This window comes from Blastomyces gilchristii (assembly GCF_000003855.2).
Source record: "Blastomyces gilchristii SLH14081 genomic scaffold supercont1.7, whole genome shotgun sequence".
NCBI lineage: Eukaryota > Fungi > Ascomycota > Eurotiomycetes > Onygenales > Ajellomycetaceae > Blastomyces > Blastomyces gilchristii.
Window position 1 is genome coordinate 2,785,231 of NW_003101676.1, and position 20,522 is coordinate 2,805,752.

Here is a 20,522-nt window from a genome sequence, read left to right on the forward strand (position 1 = left end):
ACTCCCCCCCCCATGTTAACAATGTAACCCCAAACGAAGAATATCTTATTTTCGCGAGCGGTTTGGGAGAGGGCCGGCGCCAAGGAGGAGGTGGGGGAGGGGAGGGAGGGATTTGGGCGGGTATAGATAGGATATTTGTAGGCAGGGCGAGATGACGCCTGAGCCTGAGCCTGAGCAGACGGGAGGAGCATGCTTTTTAGTTCCCCAACCCAACCAGGGGAGGAAGGAGACACATTTATTATTATTATTGTAACTGCTGGCAAAGTACCCGGTACATCAGCTGGCCTGGTAAGAAAGAATCATCGATCGATACGATACGCCAATCGGGCTGGTATTATTATTGGGGGACGGTAATCAATCATCTTCGTCGTCTTTCGTCTTTCGTCTTTCGGGTTTCGGGGAAGTGTTACGGCGTAAAGTTACCAAGCAGGTGGCACCGAGGCGGCGGCGGTCTCAAACTGATAATCACTGGGCTGTGTACGGGGGGGTTGGTTATCAGGAGTTTCTTCTGTTACATACGCTAGAATAGAGCTCCAGATTACAAAATTACAAAATTACACAATTACACAATTACCAAAATACGAAAATACCGATGCATAGATATTAACGGCTGGATTGCCCCACAAAAACAGGGCGTTTGGTCTCCAAAAAGAAAAAAAAGACCAACGGACACCGATGATATTTAATTATCAATTGATCATTTATCATTACGCGGCCCTGTATCCGCCCCACAACCCAGCCAGCAAGTGGCGGGCCCCAGACTCCCAGCAAAATCCTCCTCACAGCCCAGGGCAAGAAAAATAAAAAAGAGGGCTAATGAAAAAAGGGCAAAAAACCCGCCGGGTTGATTCCGGTTTGTCCCTTGCCCGCCGTAACTACTCCGTATGTTGTTTCCCCGTTCGTTCGTTCGTTTCGTTCGTCTCGTTCTCCCCCTAAAACAGTAGTCAGGCTTAAGTCAGTCAGTCAGTCAGTCAGCCAGAGGGAAAAAGAGGGCGCAATCGCAATGGACGTATGAATGTAGTATTATAAAATAGGATTTGAACAGAGGTACCACGGTATCAATATACGGTATTATAACACCGTCCAAACAGGTATTGCAAACATCGGGCTTCTCTTCCAGCCCAACCCCTGATACCGAATCAATTGGCCGAAATCGCAATTCAATTTTTCATCCGCGGGGGGGGGGGAGATATCCAGGTATCACCGTACAATAGAGCTCATCTCATCCCACGTAACCGTGTCATCTTTCTCTGGTCTCTCCTCCCAGACTGACGGAGCGCGGAATCTAGTGGGGCGGCGGGGGGTTCACTTTCAGCCAGGGCAGGGCAGGGCAGGGCAGGGCCAAAGAGAAGAGTCCAGACGCCCAAAAGCTCAAAGAACTTAAAAAGCCCAAAAGACTCAGAGAGTTAGGGCTGGCTCACATGGGAAAAAGGCGGAAAAAAAAAGAGCCAGAGACATAATTCAAATTCTCCATGGACACAGCATTGACATTATTATTATTATTATTATTTCATTCTGGATCGTTGTGCCGGTCTGAACCCCGTCAGGCAGGTAGGCAGGTTCCTTTCTCTTTCTTTCTTTCTTTCTTTCGTTTCTTTCTTTGACCGCATCCTCCCCCCCCCGACCCCGGATTCAAAAACCATAAAACCCTCATAAGTGATAATTAAAAATAACTAACTAAATAAATAAATAAATACAAGGAGGAGGTGTAAGCAAGGTAAAACGCTCACCACCAACCGTGGAAAGCGAAGTCCAACAAGTGATGAAAGAAAGGACTTTCAAACCACATACACACACCCCCCACGCATGTTCCCTGTCACCCCTGACCAACCCCATAACTGCTCAAACCCCAGAAATATCCATAATCTGCGATCAAAGAAACTCTACTCCCCACCACTGCTGAGAACGGTAAGTCACCGCCCGAAACACAATATCATGAGGTATGTACAATACATACATTGACCATGGGTACTAACCCACATGAAATAATAAAACCCGCAACCGTTAAAGCCTTCTGGTAGCAAAGTGCGCAAATGAGCGGGGAAGAGGGGGAGGGAGGGCCTTTGTAGCAATATGCGATCAAGCCCTGTGGACAATTACCCCCGTACACAAAGCGCGATTATACCCGCTACAAGTGTTGGTTATTTATATTATTGTTTGTTTCTGGCTGTGTATGTACCCCGGACATTACTGCCCGATGCTTCCCTGCCGGGGTCATCGTCATCACCAAAAAAGAAAAGAGAAGAAAGAAAAAAGGAAAGAAGCAAGCAGCGCGACTAGCAGCGGTCAAGCAGGGTCAAGCAGACAGACAGGCAGCCGCAAGTCGGTCAGGGCTCAGGAGGGAGTTCTCCGGCGCAGTCAGTATGGCGGTGGACGGACGGCGGGAAGCGGACGCAGCGAACAGCGGTACGGCGCGACTTGACGTGCATAACAAAAAAGCCATCCACTGCTTTTGATTCAGGGCTCGATCCAGGCCTGTATCCGTCACTTGATATTTTCCCCATTGCATGCGAAGTTGCGAACCCGGGAGAAGGCGGCCGGGGAGTGGAGAGCTACATAGTACAGCTTTAAAAAATGGGTTGCATGTCCACACTTTTACTGGCCATATGCAACGTACTCTCCACAGTTACGACAAGGGGTGGCAAGGTTGATTCCCCCTGCTTTGCACCTTGCATCTGGACCCCGTCCATCCAACGCCGAAACAAGTAACTTGGACGACAGCAGCCGACACAGCAGGGCCAGGCACCGCGTCTATCTTGCCCGAAAGCGCTTGCTTCCCCGCAAAAAGACAAAAGAGACAAGGATTTAAAACATGATGAATCATCTATTTTGCTTGACGTCTCATAGGCCAGCCATCAATCAATCAATCAATCAATCAATCAATCAATCAATACATAGCATCCAATCCAACAGAAATATTTATTGATTGCTCCCAACAAGTGCTCAAGCAGGCATTCATCGTATAATATCATCATCGATCTCAGAGTCACACGGAGTACTCCGTACAGAAGCAGAAATTACCCTCGACAATGAAACATACACCACATGACTTATCTACGCTTCTTCTTTCATCAACCACCCTCTTGCGCCAGCCAGCGTGAAACCGTAACATTTTTATAGTCTGTTTCATCATCAACGCCCACTGGCTGCCCTTCCTTCCTTGCCACTAATAAAGTACAGAGTACATATACATAAATACACATAACCCATTTCTTCTGGCAGCTATTGTTGTTTTACCAGAGATCGCGCGCGCGAATCAGCGACGCCCCCGCCTCACTTCATCTTGACCCCCACGCCCTTTGCCCCTCTTCTTCACCACCCTCAAATGCGACTACTCGTTAACTAATTGCCAACACTTTGGCGTTTGGCGTTTGGCGTTTGCACACATAAAGTTACAGAGGTAACTAGTTAGCACTCTGGAAGAGGATCTTTTGAGTGGAGTAGAAAGACAGGGGTTGTACTCTTCCTGCCTGCCAGCCAGCCAGCCAGGGGGTATCTATCTTTCTCTCGTGCGGGGAAATATAATATTTCCCCGAGACATGAAGCACTGGGGTATAATAATAATATGATGCTTATGGCCCAGTTCCTCTATCCAAGAGGGTTTTATGTCGATACGATACAGGTGCAGGTACGGTACACGCCGGCACTTCTTCAGCCCTGAATAACAAACTCACTGCTAATTTCTAAATGATGGGGATGGAAGGTTTCACTCCTTCATCGCCGAGTGCAGGGATGCGCAGCGTGGTATTCTCCGCAGCGCCCCCAGCTGGTTTAAATAAGTTTAGCCTTCGAACTTGGAAGATATAATCCGCATAATAATATATAATCCCCGAGTCCAACCCCCCCTCGCTAACAACGTCTCAGGCACGTCACATGCATGGCCAGGTCAGATCGCCCGTTTACCCTCAGCTACCCGCTTGAGTAATTGTGAAGGAGGGAGTGCATCTCATCTCTCTGCGAAGGTTGAAAGCAGAGATCTTGCATCGGACTGAGATTATTATTACTCCTCAGACGTTTTCAAAGTACGCACAGTTAAAAAAAGCATTGGGGCCCTCTTTCTAAATCATTATTTCATTCCAATACACGAGAAAACACAGCATTGCGGCCGGTTTCGCACATATATCACAACCACCTAAGCCACAGATCTAGTTTAACTCATGCTGTGAGCAGAAAAAGAATACGAAAGAAGAAAAAAAACATCCTCTATTCCCGCTCCGCCGCGTTTCCTCCCCTTATCTCCGTGTCTTATCCATCGCGACCACGGGTGTATGTATTCCTCCCCCGCATAGTCGCATCCGCGAGAGGGAGTAATGATGGGGTGGATGGGTGGATGGGTGGATGGGTGGTCGGGCTGCCAATTGGAAAAATCATGATTACCTCTGCGAAGTATTATTATTATTTATCTCGTATCTTCGATCGTTTAAGCGATTTATTATCCATTTTATTAGATCATCATTTTATTTATTTCACGGAAATATTTCTCACACTACATGGACAGACATGGATTATCGATTCCAATATGCCTGGACGTTGTTCGGATGGAAAAAAAAAAAAAAAAAAAAAAAAAAAAAACGCGGGGAATGAAACAAACCGGGAGGCCTAGGCCTGGTCACCACTAGTTCAGGCGTGGCGGCTTGGCTGGCTTGCGTGGAAAGAATTAACAGTTTCTCTTGAGCTCCCGATTGGAGAGTAATAATAACGTTGATATTCCAATCACTTGTTGTAGCGTATAGCCCCAGGAACACTTTGAGCGCTGTACGCTGTAGAGTTGATCATTCAAAAAACGTCTGTCTGTCTGGGCCTGCAGACAAAGATCCATCCCCTGCAACGCCCAACTCCCTCGATCAAACCATGTTTGCAGACTAGATTTCGGCTCTTATTATTATGCCCGAACGGCGACACGAGCAAGGGGAAAAAAAGGATAAGTTATTTCGAGATGGTTGGGGCGAGGGAGGGAGGGAGGGGAACGATAGGTTGAACGTTTGACCGTTTGTTTTTTTATTTCTTTTAATTTTTTAAAATGTGATGATTGGTTGGTTGGTTGGCTGTGGCTTTTTTTGGGGAATAGAATCCTTGCATTCCTTGAAACGGTTTTCTTTTTCTTTTTGTTTCTTTTCTTACCTTTATTATATTATTAATGTGAAGGGTTGGGTGGAGGAAGTTTAGCGGTCGTAACAAGATCTGCGGGTTGCATTCTCAATGAACGATTAGCAGCTGGAGTGAAATTGCGAGATGTGAAGAGTTGAAGCTCATTCAATTGTTTCTTTTCTTTTCTTTTTTTTTTTTTGCCAGCAAGCGGTCTCGATGGATGCTTTCGAACGGGGTTTGTGGTTGTGGGTTTGGTGATCGTTTCATACCAACGTTCAAATGGCGCCAAGCAGAAAAAATCACACTCCAAGACGGCGATGGTCGACGTCGATGTGACGGCGGGAACAAAAAAAACGACAAGGCCTCCAGCAGAGCTCTCAGCCACAACTACAACTAACTTCTAACTACGGAGTAGCTTCTACAAATCAGCATCACACCATCCCCCGTCACAACGTGGAGACGCCAGGTTTCATGTTCGGAGAGTTTTCTCTATTCTATGGCTGTGGCTGGAGCTTCTTGTGACAAAAGAAAGTATAAAATTAAGCGTGGTGGCCGCTTAAGTCTAGGCTCTCAGGCGCCACAAGTCAGCGGTTGTTGATGTCGCTTCTGGCAAGTTGTGATAGCTACCATAGTATCGTATCTCAATTCCCCATGTACTCATTGGCCAGCACATTACATTCACAGCTGGAATAAATAAAATAAAATAAATAAAGATAAAGATACTTTTTTTAGCGCCTCACCGTCACCCTCACATCAGTAAGTCAGTAGTGGAAGTGGACATACATACCTGAACTCCTGACCTCTGCGTTGGCCGCTGTATCTCCCTATCGCCGTCCTCCATCGTCCCATCATCCCAGGTCACGCGTTTCTCACTTTTTTACTCTTCGGGAATCTAGAGGTAGAGATCGAAGCATAAGCCGCCCGCCCCCCCCCACTGGGGCGAACCCATGTACAGTACAGCGTAGTCAAGTTACTACGGTGCATTGGAAAAGACGAGAAGGAAGAAGGAAACAAAAGAAAATAAAACAGAAGAAAATAAAATAAAATAAAAAACCAACTCACCCCGGTCTTTGATCCGATCCATGCCAAGTACAATACATAATAATTAAATCTTAATCAGCGCGTGGGCGCCGCCACCATTCACAATATTAAATAATGGCCCACAAGTGTTGTCTTCTACCCCCTTTCCAGAACAATTTGACCAACGGTAACCCAGGGTAACCTCTTGCCTTAGGCTAGGTGGGTTAGGCATGGCATGGCCTCGGCGGCGCGGGCTGACGGCGGAACTCATCCCCACGCTGAGACGCTGACACGCTGAGACGCTGCTGACACACTGACAAGCTGACAAGTTGTGGACAAACTGGCTCGAGCCGGGGGCTTGTTTTAAGTTGTTTTAGCGAGGTTAGGTATGGTATAGCTAATTAATAGCCGAGCAAGGGTTGGAGAACTCCCGGGTTGGGGAAATAGGAGGATCAGAAAGGTCAAAAGAGATCTCGCCGAACGATGCGTGGGGTCCATGGATGCGATGCGATGCGATGCATGCGCAGAGCGTAACCCTCCTCCCTTCGAGTTGGTGTTTTTTTTTTTTTTTTTTTTTTTCCCATCTGCCGTTTGTCTCCCGTTATTCTTCTCCTTTGCCATGTGGGAATCAGCCTTCATCCATGCAAACACCATATCCTGGTGACTGATGCTGGGGATAAGCGCGTCAATTTCCTCGTCAGCTGGTATATAACAAACAAGGTTCTTTTCTTTCCCTTTTATTAAAGACAGGGAGGGGTCTCAATAAGTCTCTGGGTATTGGTGGACAGCCGAACACATTTGTTTTGACATTTGTTGACATCTCAAGAGCAAACTGTTTTGAGGAAACGCGGAAAACCACTCCAACTCCCAACTCCCTCTCTCTCCCTCTCTCTCTCTCTCTGATGAACCCCCGAATGAAGCTCAGAGTGCATCGCATGACACTTCCAACACTTATCTAGCATCCCGCTCCCCCCCCCCCCGTCAAATCGCCAACATGAGCTCCCGGGGTTGCGCTCGGCGGGTGGGTGCGGTGCGTGATGATCACATTCATTGTTACGCAGTATTTTCTACCAGGAACCAACACGAATCGAATCCTACCTTCCAGCTTCGGCTACATCCCAGCCAGCCGCCTCGAGTAATAAAAAAAAAGTTCATTTCTTTTTCGTATTGGTTATTAACTTATTATTAACTTACTTATTTATCTCGGAGGGATGGGATGGGATGGAGGAAATGGAATCCTTGCCTTTACCCTCCTCAGTTAAATCAAATAAGCAGCTTGTGGTGTGATCGCTGATCGCTCCCATCCACTCACTCATCGCTTCGAGATGTTTGATGGGTTGGTTACGATGGTGATCCGGGGAGTGAGATGGGAAGCGAAGGGAGAGGGTATATTTCCTTGTTTCCGTAAGAGTAGTACTCTTCGGAGGGGGTATTTTTTCTTTTGCCCATGGAGAACTAGCTAGCTCTACTGGTAAATATCCCCCCCCCCGGGTGAAATACAGTATTCGTATTTCTCCAGCGAGTTGTTTGAAACTACTCCGTACGTATGTTATTATTATTATTATTATTATTATTATTAAGTACCGTTAAAATCCCGTCACCTTCGGGTGAAGCACGGCGGAGTCTAGTAGTAAGTAGTTGATAAGAAAATGAGGGAACTTTCCAGGAACGGAGTGCGCCGGTAATGTCCATTGGTTGGCTGGGCTGAGGAAGAAAACATCCGGAGACTCGAGAGCGAATTCGTTCGGCAACAACGGCTAACTACACATCGCCGCGAAACCATGTTTGAGAGGTTGTTGCCAGTTGGTGGAAGAGGGAGGGAGGGAGAACTGGATGTATCGCCGTCAGACAGTAGTAGTGAGTGGAGGCCAGCGAGAGAAGTTCACCCGATCTCCTCCACTTTTCTTCCGTTGCTGGGTTGGATCCCCTTTTTCGCCGTCAACCTTCGGGCTATTTACTCCTATCGGCATGCATCATGATACATGTTGTGTTGCCTCGGGCAAAGAGCGGGTCTTGAAGCTTTGCAGCCTTTCCCAAGGTTCTGGCAGCTTTTTTCCCTCTCCTCTCGCGATTGTGGACCCGCGCGGCTATCTCCGCCAGCCGAGCCAAATACCTGGTAACGTGCGCTGGCGTACTGTACCTAGTTACTGCGTAAGTTAGCGCGATGCGTCCCGATCGGAGAGCATCGGAACCGGGGGGTGTCACACGTGATAGCAGTCGGGATAACACGGAGTTTGGGCCTCGGCTTCTTTGGGTTTTGAACTCCTGGGACAGAAATAGTCACCTGACCGTCGCGAGCTGCGCGGTGACACCAAGCCACTTCGCGTCTTCCCTGCACTTGCTGGGGGGCAACTTTACTGTGTACGCCCGCCCCATGCCCCATGCCTGCCCCCATGTCCTGAGTCGCGACGGTAGGTAGGGTAGGTAGGGGGAAGTGTGTGATATCAACACATAAGGAAAGTCAACCTTGTCCAACTTCCAAGGAGCATTTTTTTTTTAATTGGAATTTGCAGCGGATTTCAGCTAGGGGTGATTGGTGGTCAGTTCATTGTTATTATTTTATGACACAGCGTTGTTGGAAATGTGATACTCAGCCAGCAGGTTCTGCCGTCTGCTAATAAAATTACAGGCGATAGCCTCAAAATACATTATTATTATTATATAAACTGCTTCAAAATGCTTCTCTCTTACTAATTTTCAGGCTATTTTTCCGAACAAACCGTTTACCATATGATGATGGAACAGCTCCGCTACGCCAGGCTCTTTTTACACTCCAGCATGGGACTTCAAAACAGGAATGAATATCAACTCAATCCGTACGGAGTAGCCCTCAGGTGGCTTTGTATGAGGTTTTAGGAGATTTCACATTACTACTCACCCCCGGGACTGCGAGGGCTAGGGCTGAAATCTCTTGATTTGTTTTTTCTTTTCTTTTTTTTATCAGAAGTCCTGACTACTTCCCCGGACTTTAACTATTAATTATTTTCTTTGTTTGCACCAGATAAAAAAAGAAAGACTTTCACCTTTCCCCAGGGAAGGCAAGAAAAGAAAAGAAAAGAAAAGAAAAGAAAAGAAAAGAAAAGAAAAGAAAAGAAAAATTTACGGGGATGGAGAGAAACGTTGTTCCTACTGGCCAGAAAGCTAGAAATACATCTATCACATTTTCCGGTGGAATTGAACCAGAGGTTCTCTTTTAAAGAAGTTCCAGTTACGGATAGACTACTTTTTCCCCCGTCTCCCTCCTCCGCGCCACTTGATATACGGAGTATTCAGATCTCAGATCTTCATAGTTGGGTGGCACTTGGACGTTGCGCGGCGGCGCCGGATACATGAACAGCGAACTTATGGAAAGTGGTCCTGTCGAATCGCAAACCTGGAGCTGAGGACGTCGAGCAGACAAAGCGCAAACGGTCAATGCCGGTCTGATGAATTGTAAATCATTTCTTGAAGAAGAAGAAGAAGCAGAAGAAGATATGCATCAAGCAATGGAAAAGGGGGAAAGGAGGGCGCTACGGCCGTATGTACGGGTTACCCTGCCAGAGGCTGCTGCAGGTGCAGCTGGCGTGCGTGCAGAGAAAAAAGGCCCAGGCACAATGAGGATTTTGCGGTTCTCAATATACTCACCATCTCTTTTTTCTTTTCCGCCTACAGTTCAATATACCAAACCGTCGGGTTTTAATCGTCAACGCCCGTCCCCCGTCCCCGACCTCCCCGTCAAGAAATAATAATAAAAGTGTACCGTGTTCCAAACATGAACACTCCATACTGTATGTATCTCTTGTAGATACAATACATACATACATACATACAGACTTGCTCCATACAGAGCGAATCAAACCCCATACTTCATTTTTGACATCTGTACTCCGTATCGTAGAATCTCTCACTCTCTCTCCCCCCTCGGTCTTGCTTTCTTTGTTATGGAGCGCGCATCATTCCTGCGAATACACGGGGGGAATATGTCTTTTACAGATCGTGTAACAACATACGACACATATGCAGCACGAACGTCCACCCCATACCCATACCCATACCCCGTTAACCCCATACATCTCATAAAAAGCGTGTCATACAGAGTTACAGTTACTTAGGATCAAAGCCTTGACTCAGTGATACAAGCCTCGGCCGGTGAAAGAGGGCAAATAGGGGGTGCTTTACAATTAATAGCAAAGAGAAATCTAGCTTCCATGTGTCATAGCAAAAATATTGAACTATTTGGTAGTTAGTAGTAGTAGTAACTAGTTAACCAGTTTTATTTGTTGGGGGGAAAAAAAAAAGAAATGTACTACCTACCCTCCCTGCTTCACAGAAGAATTGGATATATCTGATGTGATCTATCTATACACAAACCCCCCGGCATTTTTCTTATTCCTTCCTTTTTTCTTTGTTTTTCTGCAGTGAGTCAGTTCGGTTTCGTTCCCTATTCGCGCGCCGGTTTTTAAAGTACTCTTTACATGTATGTTCGAGGGATCTTGAGATCTCTTGAGTGTCTGGAGGGTTGTGTTGTATTCGTTGGCGAAGAAGATCACCGAGGGGGGTAGACAGGGGAACGCTTTTCAGGGTGAAGGTTAGTTAGTAGAAGGGAAGCATGAAAATGTAATGTATGTAGTTATGCTCTTCGCTTCGTTTCGTTGCTGTTGTAATAATATCTGTTATCCGTAACTAACTTACTTAAAGTGAACAGCATGCCTACACCTATTTTGGGCAGATCTTTGAGGGAGTTCTAGAGAAGACAATTTACTTGTTTTAACTTGCTTCAATAATATGACACCGGTTGTGGGGCATGTGGAGGAAGTGGCAATATTATAGGAACCACTGGGAAATGCGCTGGATTCCAAATCCCCCGAGGCCGAAGGATAGGTAGGATGCTGCTGGCTGGCTGGTTGAAGGAAGGCTTTGCTGTTTTAAGCATTCTTTCTTTCAGAAATGCTCATCAAAGTAAGTATCAATGGGATATTTTGATATTATGAGCAGCTCAACGAATTATTATATATTAGATGGAATCGTCACAGACTAAAAATTGAAAAAAAACTGTTGTGGTTTTCCCCATTAAGTTCCAAGGGCTGACCTGACTGAACAATTCGCCAAAAGACCGGAAACCGACGCACCGCACTGAACGGAACTATTTCCACTGCGCCATCCATTTGCTCAAGATAGATGATAGATGCGTAATGTCTTCATCTGTCCCATGTCCTGGCCGAACTATTTACCTTGGGACGTAGTACCGGCTAGCTAAGTATACCATACCATACCTGGACACCGCAACTTTTGCGTTGACATGTCAATATTTGTTCTTCATGGGCTGCTCTGACCCCTTGGGTTCAGAACATTGATGAATATGAAAATCAACACCCTGGACAAATCCATTTGCCATTATGAAGGTCAAAAATATCATTAAGAGAAACGATTTGGAGACGGAGAGAAGGGAGCCCTTGTCTTGGATTGCTAACCCGGTGGCCACCGGGCCTGAAACCCAGCAGAATGACCATCTCATCTTAGAACCCAGTTCTCAGGGGAGTTCCCGACTGGTGAACTTGGATAGTAGTACACAGAAGATGTGCTCGGAAAACAAACTCCCGCTCTTCAGGAAGCGTAAAGCTGCGCCCATTGAATTGTTCTATGACTTGTTCTTCGTCGCCAATCTGTCAAGCTTCACATCGACACATGAAATAAATACCACGGCCAGTTAGTATCCCCAAGGAGTCATATATATATATATATATATATATATATCGGAGACAGATTCTAATACGGGTTTCAATAGACCTAACGGCGTATGCCGGGTACATTTCATTGCTTTGGTTCGTATGGCTCCAGACTACCTTCTTCGATCTCCGATTCCATACCGATTCCGCTCTGTCACGGGTATTCAGAGCCGCACATCTAGGGATCATGGCCGGCTTCGCTGTCTTGGGACCTAACTTCGACCCATCAAATCCCTCGTCAAAGCCGAATGAGTTTCGGAACATGAGCTTCGTTCTAATGACTTCTCGAATCATCCTGGCTCTCCAGTATGCCTCCATCGTATGGTATATAAAGGGGTACAAGAGGACGGTTTTTCCAACTTTGCTGGTCATTGCCACGGTTTTTACTACCGCAATGGCGTATCTGGGTCTCGCGTTCACGTTCACCAGGACCAGCGGCCATTTGGCTTTCCTTGCATGGTATGTTATTGGGGCGGTGGAGGCGGTGTTCATGATATCCATCTCCAGCTTTTGGAGGGTGCTTAGTTTCAAGGAGACAGCTATCATCGAGAGATTTAATGGGATGACATTGATTGTTCTAGGAGAAGGAGTAGTCGGGATGACCAAAGCCGTAAGTTTCATAACTAACGTGCTGATTGTTATAACAAAAGGGTTTGCTAAGCTGATCCAACCATATACAGGCCACCAGTGTAGCCCAAGGAGCAACAAACATCCCCAAATCTTCCATTGGTCTTATCATAAGCTACATCCTTGTCATTGTAAGCCTTCTACTGCCTGGACGGTATTTTTCAACATGCTTCCTAACAAATACACGGCGTAGTATTTCATCTATATAATATACTTTGACCAGATTTCAGAGGAACGGTTCGGCAGCATACGTCAGCAGATATGGGCCATTTTACACTTCCCGTTACACATGGCAATCCTTCTCACCATTGAAGGCAGTCGTGGATGGATCATGTGGAATGTCGCCAACCGTATCGTGGAGCATGCTACCTTGAAAGCCAGCATGTTCTTTGACGGGCTTTCGGCATCGCAAAACTCAACCGCAGCACAGGGGTTGGTCAATGACCTGGAGCTAATCGTCACCGCTGTCTCCGATCGGCTCCGGTCCCCCCAACCAGTACCGGACTTTAAACCGATATACAACCGGCTCCTCGCCCTCTCCGACAACGACAACAATTGGGGCGCCGAAACCTCCGCGCTTTTCGAAGAGTTTTTCAACAAGCTTTACCTCTGGGTTATGCGCACATTTGGCATTGTGCTGCCGCAGCTAGACGGCTCCGGAAAGCAGATCCTTGAGCAGCAGAACAAGGAAGTTTCCAGCAAGTTCTATGTGTTGTTTGCCTACTTCTTCATAGCCGCTGGGCTGACGCTTGTGTTCCTTGCGTCGCTGCATTGGTTCGGCAAAATGCATAAAACGCGTGGCGAGATGCTGTCCATCGTTCTTACTACGCTGATTGGGGCCGGTCTGGCGTTTATCTCACTGTTTGTTACGGTTGCAAAGAAAGCAGCTGCCATCGCAGAGACGCCCTTTTCGAGTTTCCTGACGAGTGGGTGGATTGTGCCAACTGTAGTTCTCACTTATGGGCTCGGTAAGTTTTGCAACGTTGTCCGGGGAGGCTCGAACCCTTTCTATATAAAGTTAGTTGAGATTTGGTTTCTGCTAATTTTCATACCTTATCGCAGTCGTTGTGATTGATAACTTGATTGTTTGGGCATCACACAGGCGCTGGATTAGGTGGGCACACTAGGTGGGTAGTAAGTATACTGGTGCAGAGGCGTCATATATCTCGTTTCAATACATTTTGCTCGTAGCCACTGCTACCACTGCAGCGTTCTGAAACCTTGATGAACCCTATAATTCAACCGACCATTTCGACATCGATACAACAGATAATTTAGATAATCTATGATCAATACCCCAAAATGCGGTATTTGAAATCGTCGTGTCAGTAACTAAAGGATCGGTATTGTTTTTGTAGTGTTGTTACGTCGACTTCCGTGGTTCAGGTTCAGACTCTACATATCATATCTCCTTGATCAGCTGAAAAATAAGGTATCCAGAAGGGGATATCTGAGTTCTCATTGGTGACTTTATGGCTTCCTACGAGCCCAGGCCCAGGCAGACACTGCACCACCATGCAATGTCAAAATGATACGGTTAGCTAAGCTCCCTTCCCTTCAGAACTGTGATAACTATCCTTCTCCAGGGCAACATCTCTTACCATTCGCCCGCTCTCCAGCGAAAACAGCCACCCCTGAATCCTGTGATGCATACAAATGGCGAGGCAAATGTCACCTGTCAACGCGAGAAGCAGTCGACATTGCAATTCCCCAATAATGAGGTAAAAGCAAAATTCGTCATCCGGTTTCCTTTCCTGGAGCTCGTTCCGGTGAGTCCGATTAGCGAATATCCTGATCATTGATTGATTGTTTCATGCTAGCTGACTCCATTATTATTATTGGCATGGGCAGTTCACGCGTACACTTGGGCCAGATCTCGATCTTTGTGAAGTCGACTACTCCGTAGACAACTCCCCCATGCCATGTCGTGATGATCGCTCTGTGGCTTGGTGGCGTGGCGGCGCCCCGGTTCTGAGAGAAGCATTTTCCATCAACTCGCTCTAAAGCTACAGTCCGGGCGCCAGTAGCTATGTCAACAGCAAATGATTTTGAATATTTGGGGCCTTCTATAGGTGGCTAGGGATGTATTTATCGGACGTTCGTTCCTCGTTGGTATGTCAATTTACAGAGTACTGTGCTTGGTACTGATAACCGGCTGGGCTGTCTGGTATCCTCTATCTGTTCCTGTGCTGAAATTACCGGCGGGTATTTTATACCTGCCGAAGGAGGTGATGATATTTCGAACAGCTAATATTCGTTAATTATGAATGAGGTTTGATTGAAATTGGTTCGTTCTTCTCGTTGTTTTGATGCAGGGTTCCCGTTCATTGTCCAAGACCAACAACTGTATAACATATATATATCTATAGATTTGGAACATCTCGACCTCAAGGATTTCTACAACTCTGACATACCCCTCCCAACTATTTCCGAGTGAAGCTTACTACTACATCTAGAGATCAAGAAGACGAGAGCAAAGCTCGAATCTTGGATTTGAAAATGGAAAAATTGGATTTCTTATTCTTACTCGAGCATATGTCTGGAAGATGACTTTCCAGGAATTACAGATCAGCTCTGAGCACTGTCAACAAACATCTGTCCCATTTCTGTACACCAGGATGCCTACCGTGCATTGCTAGAGAGAGGCATCCTTCACCAAATTCGTTGCATTTTTGTCTTTACCCGTTGGTTGGCCCTGAGAACTGCAACGAAAGGGCAAGGCGTTGAGGATGGCTATATTCTATCGGAGCTATATCTGCCATCGGCACACAAATGTTCTACAGTGGTTGGTCAGATTGAAAAGAGATCCGTCACCCATCACGATGCCATCATTGTACTTCCTTGATGAGAAGCAGGTAAAGAGGCATGGTGTGTGTTCATCTAGATGATGCATGACGCAGTTGCGCATTCCACCAGGCGCAAGCACGTGCAAGCAACTGATCTCCCAAGACAGGATCGGCTAGATAAGGGGGTTGATGAAGCACGAAAGAATAGCTCTGAGTATTTCCACGCTCGGAAATTCCACGATGGAGAAGACGGTATGCTGAGGACTCAAGTGAGGAGAAAGAGAGCAGAAACCACTCCCGAGCATCGGTCGAAATACACATGAAAAACCTGTTTCCCCTGACTCCGGCTGTTTGTCCCCTTCTGCAGCGAGATTGGTCCAACGGGCGAAGATAGCATCAGACGACGTCAGTCTTCGAAGGAAGGAAAACGTCCGAAGGTCCCGCTTGAGCCTACGCTCTGGTTCAGCGGATCGGGGAACAGGGGTACGCTGCCTGAACCTGGTTATTGGGACGCGCTAGGGCAAGGGACGACGGGAAGTCCCTCCGTCTGCAAGGCTATTATTTATTATTGATGCTGATCGAGGGTGCGCGCTCGCTCGCTCGCTCTCTGCCATTATTATTATTCCGAGGTTATCGAGGAGAAGAGTCATGAGGACGGGAGTGGAGTCGAGAGGGGGAGCTGCTAGTTTCGTCGGGGATCTCTGAACAATGGCGGAGACAGAACGAGCCGTGTATGGGGCTGTTTTCCTACTAACGGACTTTGGACATACTCGCGGGCCTCTTTGGATAACTACGGCATAGTACACTTCGAGTTCCTGTCTCGAGGTCTGTATCGCTGTATCGGTGAAATGTTACGAAGAGCGGAAATTGCTAACAACATTGCAATTACATGGGAGGAAGCCCCATCCATCCCATGTTCCTGTGTTTGGCCTCTGGCGGCCAATTCCTACTGCCAATGCAACATGGATGCAGCGAACAAACACTTGGAGACCGACCCTGCTTGGAGCCTTGGATCAGGTCGCCGTAGCCTTGGGGGACTGATGAATGCGCGAAGGCCGCCCAGACGACCACACAACCGGTTCTAAAATTCATTACCACCAGATATGAATGTTGGGGGGGACAATATTCGAGATGATACACCATACATAGCATACAAAGCATAACAAACATACAGTACGGATGTAAAACACACGAGCTGTAAAATGAAAAATGAAAAATTCAGAGTTAGAGGTACGGTACGGTACTCTCTGTACAGAAGGCAAAATCAGCAGCTTACACAAAGCAGGGGGCGAGCAAATAACGGTGATGTTGCGATGTCTCGTAAGTTTTGCGTGAGGAGCTGGGCTTGGACCGATGCAACCTCCCCCCTTTTCCACCCCCGCAGCTGCTGGGAGGAACCCACCCGCTAACTCTGAAGCGGAAAAGAAGCAGCACTTCCTGGTGGGACTAGCGCACGCGGAAGCCGGGAAGGCAGCTCTCAAAGCAATGGCGCATTCCAAGTCCAGGGCAATGGGAGCGATCACGTCGTCCTTGGATTATTTGGCCCCGCAGGCCACAGGCCGCAGCTGAGGAGGATGAGGATGTGAGACTTGCTTTGTGACAGGCATATTATTCTTGATACTTCGAAGCGATATTGGGGATTGTCTGCTTGAACGCTTGACATGGGCATGGTGCCACATGGCAGATATCTCTGAAGTCATTCGCTAGCTTTCATGAAGAACAATTACTAGGAAGGGATCCCTGCGCTGATAGTTGATGGGAAAGCGAGTTTTGCGGCCCGCCAAAGCGGATGCCTATCATATCAAACCCGCCTCGTTCAAAGAATATTCATTCATTCCGTTCAGGCAAGTATGGAAACGAACCGATTGAATTGGAGGCATTCCCCGCCAGCAGGTCGTCGATGGTGCTGCGATCGCCATACCCGATTGCAAAGCCTCGAGATACTCTCGCCTCCCGTACCGTACACCGTATATATCGCAGGAGTGCACCGGAAATTGTCACCGCATTAGAACGTCCAGTCAATAAACTACGTTAACGATAAAAGCAAGTTAGCTTTGGCATTATCCAAAGTCGCCTCATCGCTAGTCGATAGCAGCTCCAGGCCTTTTCCGCTCACTAGTCGGTACCGACAACCTGATTCCTGCGGCGATCCATCCTGGGGAGGTGTTACGATTCCGCCTTCCCCGCTGCCCCTAGAGGCTACCACTTGTGGCCAGTCAAGCCACACTATCGGAACCCGTGCTGGATTCCGTCCTTCGAAGCTGGATAGGCCGCTCCGGGGAAGTTTGGATAGTAACTTTAACTTTACAAATGGTACCTCTTACCATGACCTGTGTTCCAATCAGAATGAGAGCCACTCTCGTTTGACAGCCAGGTTAATCCCCCTGCAGAATTCAAAAAAATCGCCCAGGTACCTGGGCAGGAAGCAAGGACCAATCATGAATGGTATATTGCTGCTGCTTTTCATTTTGAATTTGGCGAATATCAGCAATAAATAATAGAGCCCAGTGCGTGCCAAAAATATGGAAGTTGGAAATCGCCTCCCAAGCGATTTTCAGCATCTGGTTGACCATTAAGCCCCATTGATTTGGCGTTAGCTGGACTGCACCAGCAGCGTTAACAATTCTAATGGAGAGCACGCCAAAACGAACCAGTCAGTCATGATCGCAGGCAATTAGGAATAATAATGAGTAGATAGGCGGAGTCAGGCTCGTCAAGATAACATAATGTTCCGCCCCGGAGCTGCAGGGCCCAGATGCATCTCGAACATTCCAACCCAACAAACTCCGCGGCGATTTTAATAATGGAGTCCTCGACTCTTGATTGAACTTTCGTGACGGACCGCTCCGGCGACCGAGCGGACTCCGATATCACAGCTACTGGCTGCAGATTTCTACTTTTCTCCATGGGAACCATATAGAATAACGCTAATCCCGTTCCTCGATGATGGCAATCAAACCTCACTCATTATTTTTTACTGTGGGCAACACTTAGGAAGTAAGACTACAAGACAAGTTGTTTAGGCCAAGGAAGGTGGAAAGTGCCGGCTGAATGACGGGGTCCGCCTACAGACATTCTGGTATCAGGCCCGTGTTATGAACTGTATGTCATGTAGGTGGCTACAATCGTTCTCGATCTGTATGCGATGGTAACGGTATGATGTAAAAGAGAAGGCACGGTAATATCCTGATGAATATACATTACAGAGCTTGCTGGTTCTGTTGGGAATTCATGTGCAAATTTGGACATGTAACTGGAGCCCTGATATGGATTGGTGAACTAAGCAATTTAACCATAAAGATTGAGAGTGGTTTGCTTATGGTATGATAGTACTGTGCATGGTTAACTAGATCATAAGTATTACTAAAGGTCGCGTGGCGGGTATCATCAGTATTAGTCAACGATTAAATGATATGTTAGAGTGCGACTTCATTCGGTTTTGAGGATGACTAGATGCAGAAACTTGAGGAGCTGCGAAAATCAGCCGAGCCGGGATGGGATGGGAAGACCAGGCGCGATTCTGCAGGGATGTGTTTACATCATCGACACTTATGAGACATATGCCGGATTGGTAACGTACATGTATAGTCCAAAGGCATGTCAGGGAAGTGTTTAGTTATCTGCAATGACGCGGTATATTTCTCCATTATTCTGTCTCAACTGCGTGCTTTTTGTTCTTTAAGAAACTGTACTCTAGTGCCAACATGATGCAAGATGCCTAACCCCACAAGACCTCGAAATATTAGAGAGAGGTCGTTGCTTTTTACTTTTATATTTTATTTGTCCCCTGTTCGTTGCTCGAGATGCATAAAAAAGCAAGGTCATTTAATATTCGGCTTCATCATCGCCAGCAATAATGACGTTGTTGACCTATCATCAACAGAGTTAGGATGTGAACAGAATTAAGGCAGACTCTAGCATGGGTTGTATATCAAGGGCAACATACTTTCAGAACCAAGCGACATAATTGAGTTGCGAGCAGGAGTTGTTGGCGCTTGCTAATTAAGGGGTCAATCACAAAATGTTGCTTCATGTCTGGAAGGAGTGAATATTGATTAGTCTCCGTCTTGTCAAGAGGGGTGCTATCAGTCGGGAGAGGGCGGTGGTCGGGGACACAAACCATTGCTGCCAGTGTTCATGCAATCCACACCAAGACAGGGATTATTTTCCTTCAGCTGGCGGGACTTAATGGAGGCAAGGGTCTCAATAGGACTGAGGCCGGAATTTTCTGCTAGTGCCATGGGAATGCTATCCAGAGCGTCTGCAAAGGCGCGCATGGCATATTGGGCGAGTCCGGGGCTCTATAAGTTGCACGATTAAAAAAAAAACAATTAGTACCTGACAGTCGGATGTTGCAACTTAGCATAGTTGTCAACTGTATGAAAAGTCATACCTTAACAGAAGCATCCTCTACAGCAAGAGAACAGGCAATTTCGGCAGCACCGCCGCCGTACACAACACGGTTATCCCGTACAAGATTCCTTACGACGCAGAGAGCATCGTGCAATGACCTCTTAGCTTCATCAACGATCTAACGTAGGTTTAGTAAATTAGCTTTAATTTTCAAGTTTCGTAAGAAAAGCGAATGGAGGTGGGCGTGTTTGCATACCATCTTATTACTGCCACGTAGGAAGACGGTCACAGCGCGAGTGTTTGCGCACTCCTCGATTATCAACATTTTTTCCCTGGTCGTACCGAAACTCATCTCGCGCACGATACCAGCAGTCCCTAGCTTCTCCGAGCTCAAATCCTCAAAGCGCGGTACAATCCTTCCGTTGGTAGCAATGGCGATTAACTCTATCTCTGGTCCCCCTACCCATCGGACGGCGGGCAAGCTGTTCTGGAGGAGAAGATGGTTCGCCTCATCATCAAAGCCCCACTGACAGATGACAAGATTCGCACCGGTGTCTTTGAGTTGTTGGACCATCTCTGTGAATTTATCCGTCTCATATGCTTGCAGCTTCTTAAATTCCTCAACACTCGTTATGTCAAGCTTATGCTTCGTTTTGGGCTTGGGGGGTTCAAATGCACAGGTCAGAATCGCGATCTTGGCGTCCTTAACTTGGTCGGGCATTTGAGGATGCGAGAAGTCTTTGTCGATAATGACACCCTTGACAAGGAGGGAGTCCTCGAGAGCACCGCCAACTTTACCGTCAACCTTAATGAGCTCGAAGTCGACATCCTTCCGTTCCAGATCTGCGACGGATAGAACTGCATCTACAGCCATGTTTGCGAAATGGTCATGAGCTTTCGAAACACTGCATCGAATAGTCAGCATGGGGATCTACGATTTTCA

At 47.0% G+C, this 20,522-nt stretch overlaps 4 protein-coding genes across 4 annotated transcripts; 3 read left to right on the top strand and 1 right to left on the bottom strand.

Annotated features, from left to right (window-relative positions):
- Positions 1 to 7,070: 7,070 nt before the first annotated feature.
- Positions 7,071 to 7,594, bottom strand: BDBG_17041 (uncharacterized protein). Its single transcript, XM_031724849.1, has 2 exons — positions 7,352 to 7,594; positions 7,071 to 7,265 (listed from the first exon to the last, which is right to left on the bottom strand). The coding sequence occupies exons 1-2, from the start codon at positions 7,422 to 7,424 to the stop codon at positions 7,162 to 7,164; spliced, it is 177 nt and encodes a 58-aa protein (XP_031578286.1). The 5' UTR covers positions 7,425 to 7,594; the 3' UTR covers positions 7,071 to 7,161.
- Positions 7,595 to 7,683: 89 nt separating this feature from the next.
- Positions 7,684 to 9,172, top strand: BDBG_17042 (uncharacterized protein). Its single transcript, XM_031724850.1, has one exon. The coding sequence runs from the start codon at positions 7,942 to 7,944 to the stop codon at positions 8,266 to 8,268; it is 327 nt and encodes a 108-aa protein (XP_031578287.1). The 5' UTR covers positions 7,684 to 7,941; the 3' UTR covers positions 8,269 to 9,172.
- Positions 9,173 to 11,483: 2,311 nt separating this feature from the next.
- BDBG_04385 (uncharacterized protein) lies at positions 11,484 to 13,567 on the top strand (the record flags this gene model as incomplete). The annotated part of the gene is made up of 5 exons (XM_002625470.2): positions 11,484 to 11,793; positions 11,873 to 12,423; positions 12,494 to 12,571; positions 12,634 to 13,408; positions 13,503 to 13,567. 5 exons carry the CDS (start codon positions 11,484 to 11,486, stop codon positions 13,565 to 13,567), a joined length of 1,779 nt encoding a protein of 592 aa, XP_002625516.1.
- A 388-nt stretch (positions 13,568 to 13,955) lies between these two features.
- On the top strand, positions 13,956 to 14,444 carry BDBG_04386 (uncharacterized protein; the record flags this gene model as incomplete). The annotated part of the gene is made up of 3 exons (XM_031721646.1): positions 13,956 to 13,976; positions 14,060 to 14,209; positions 14,292 to 14,444. The coding sequence occupies 3 exons, from the start codon at positions 13,956 to 13,958 to the stop codon at positions 14,442 to 14,444; spliced, it is 324 nt and encodes a 107-aa protein (XP_031578288.1).
- Between the last annotated feature and the right edge of the window lie 6,078 nt (positions 14,445 to 20,522).

Excerpts from the sequence above, each read along its gene's own strand:
- BDBG_17042 (XM_031724850.1), top strand. The coding sequence starts at position 7,942 with ATGTATCGCCGTCAGACAGTAGTAGTGAGTGGAGGCCAGCGAGAGAAG.
- BDBG_17041 (XM_031724849.1), bottom strand. The coding sequence starts at position 7,424 with ATGAGTGAGTGGATGGGAGCGATCAGCGATCACACCACAAGCTGCTTA. Across the intron at positions 7,266-7,351 it reads TTTAACTGAGGAGGGTAAAG|AAATGAACTTTTTTTTTATT; the intron begins GCAAGGATTCCA and ends AATACGAAAAAG.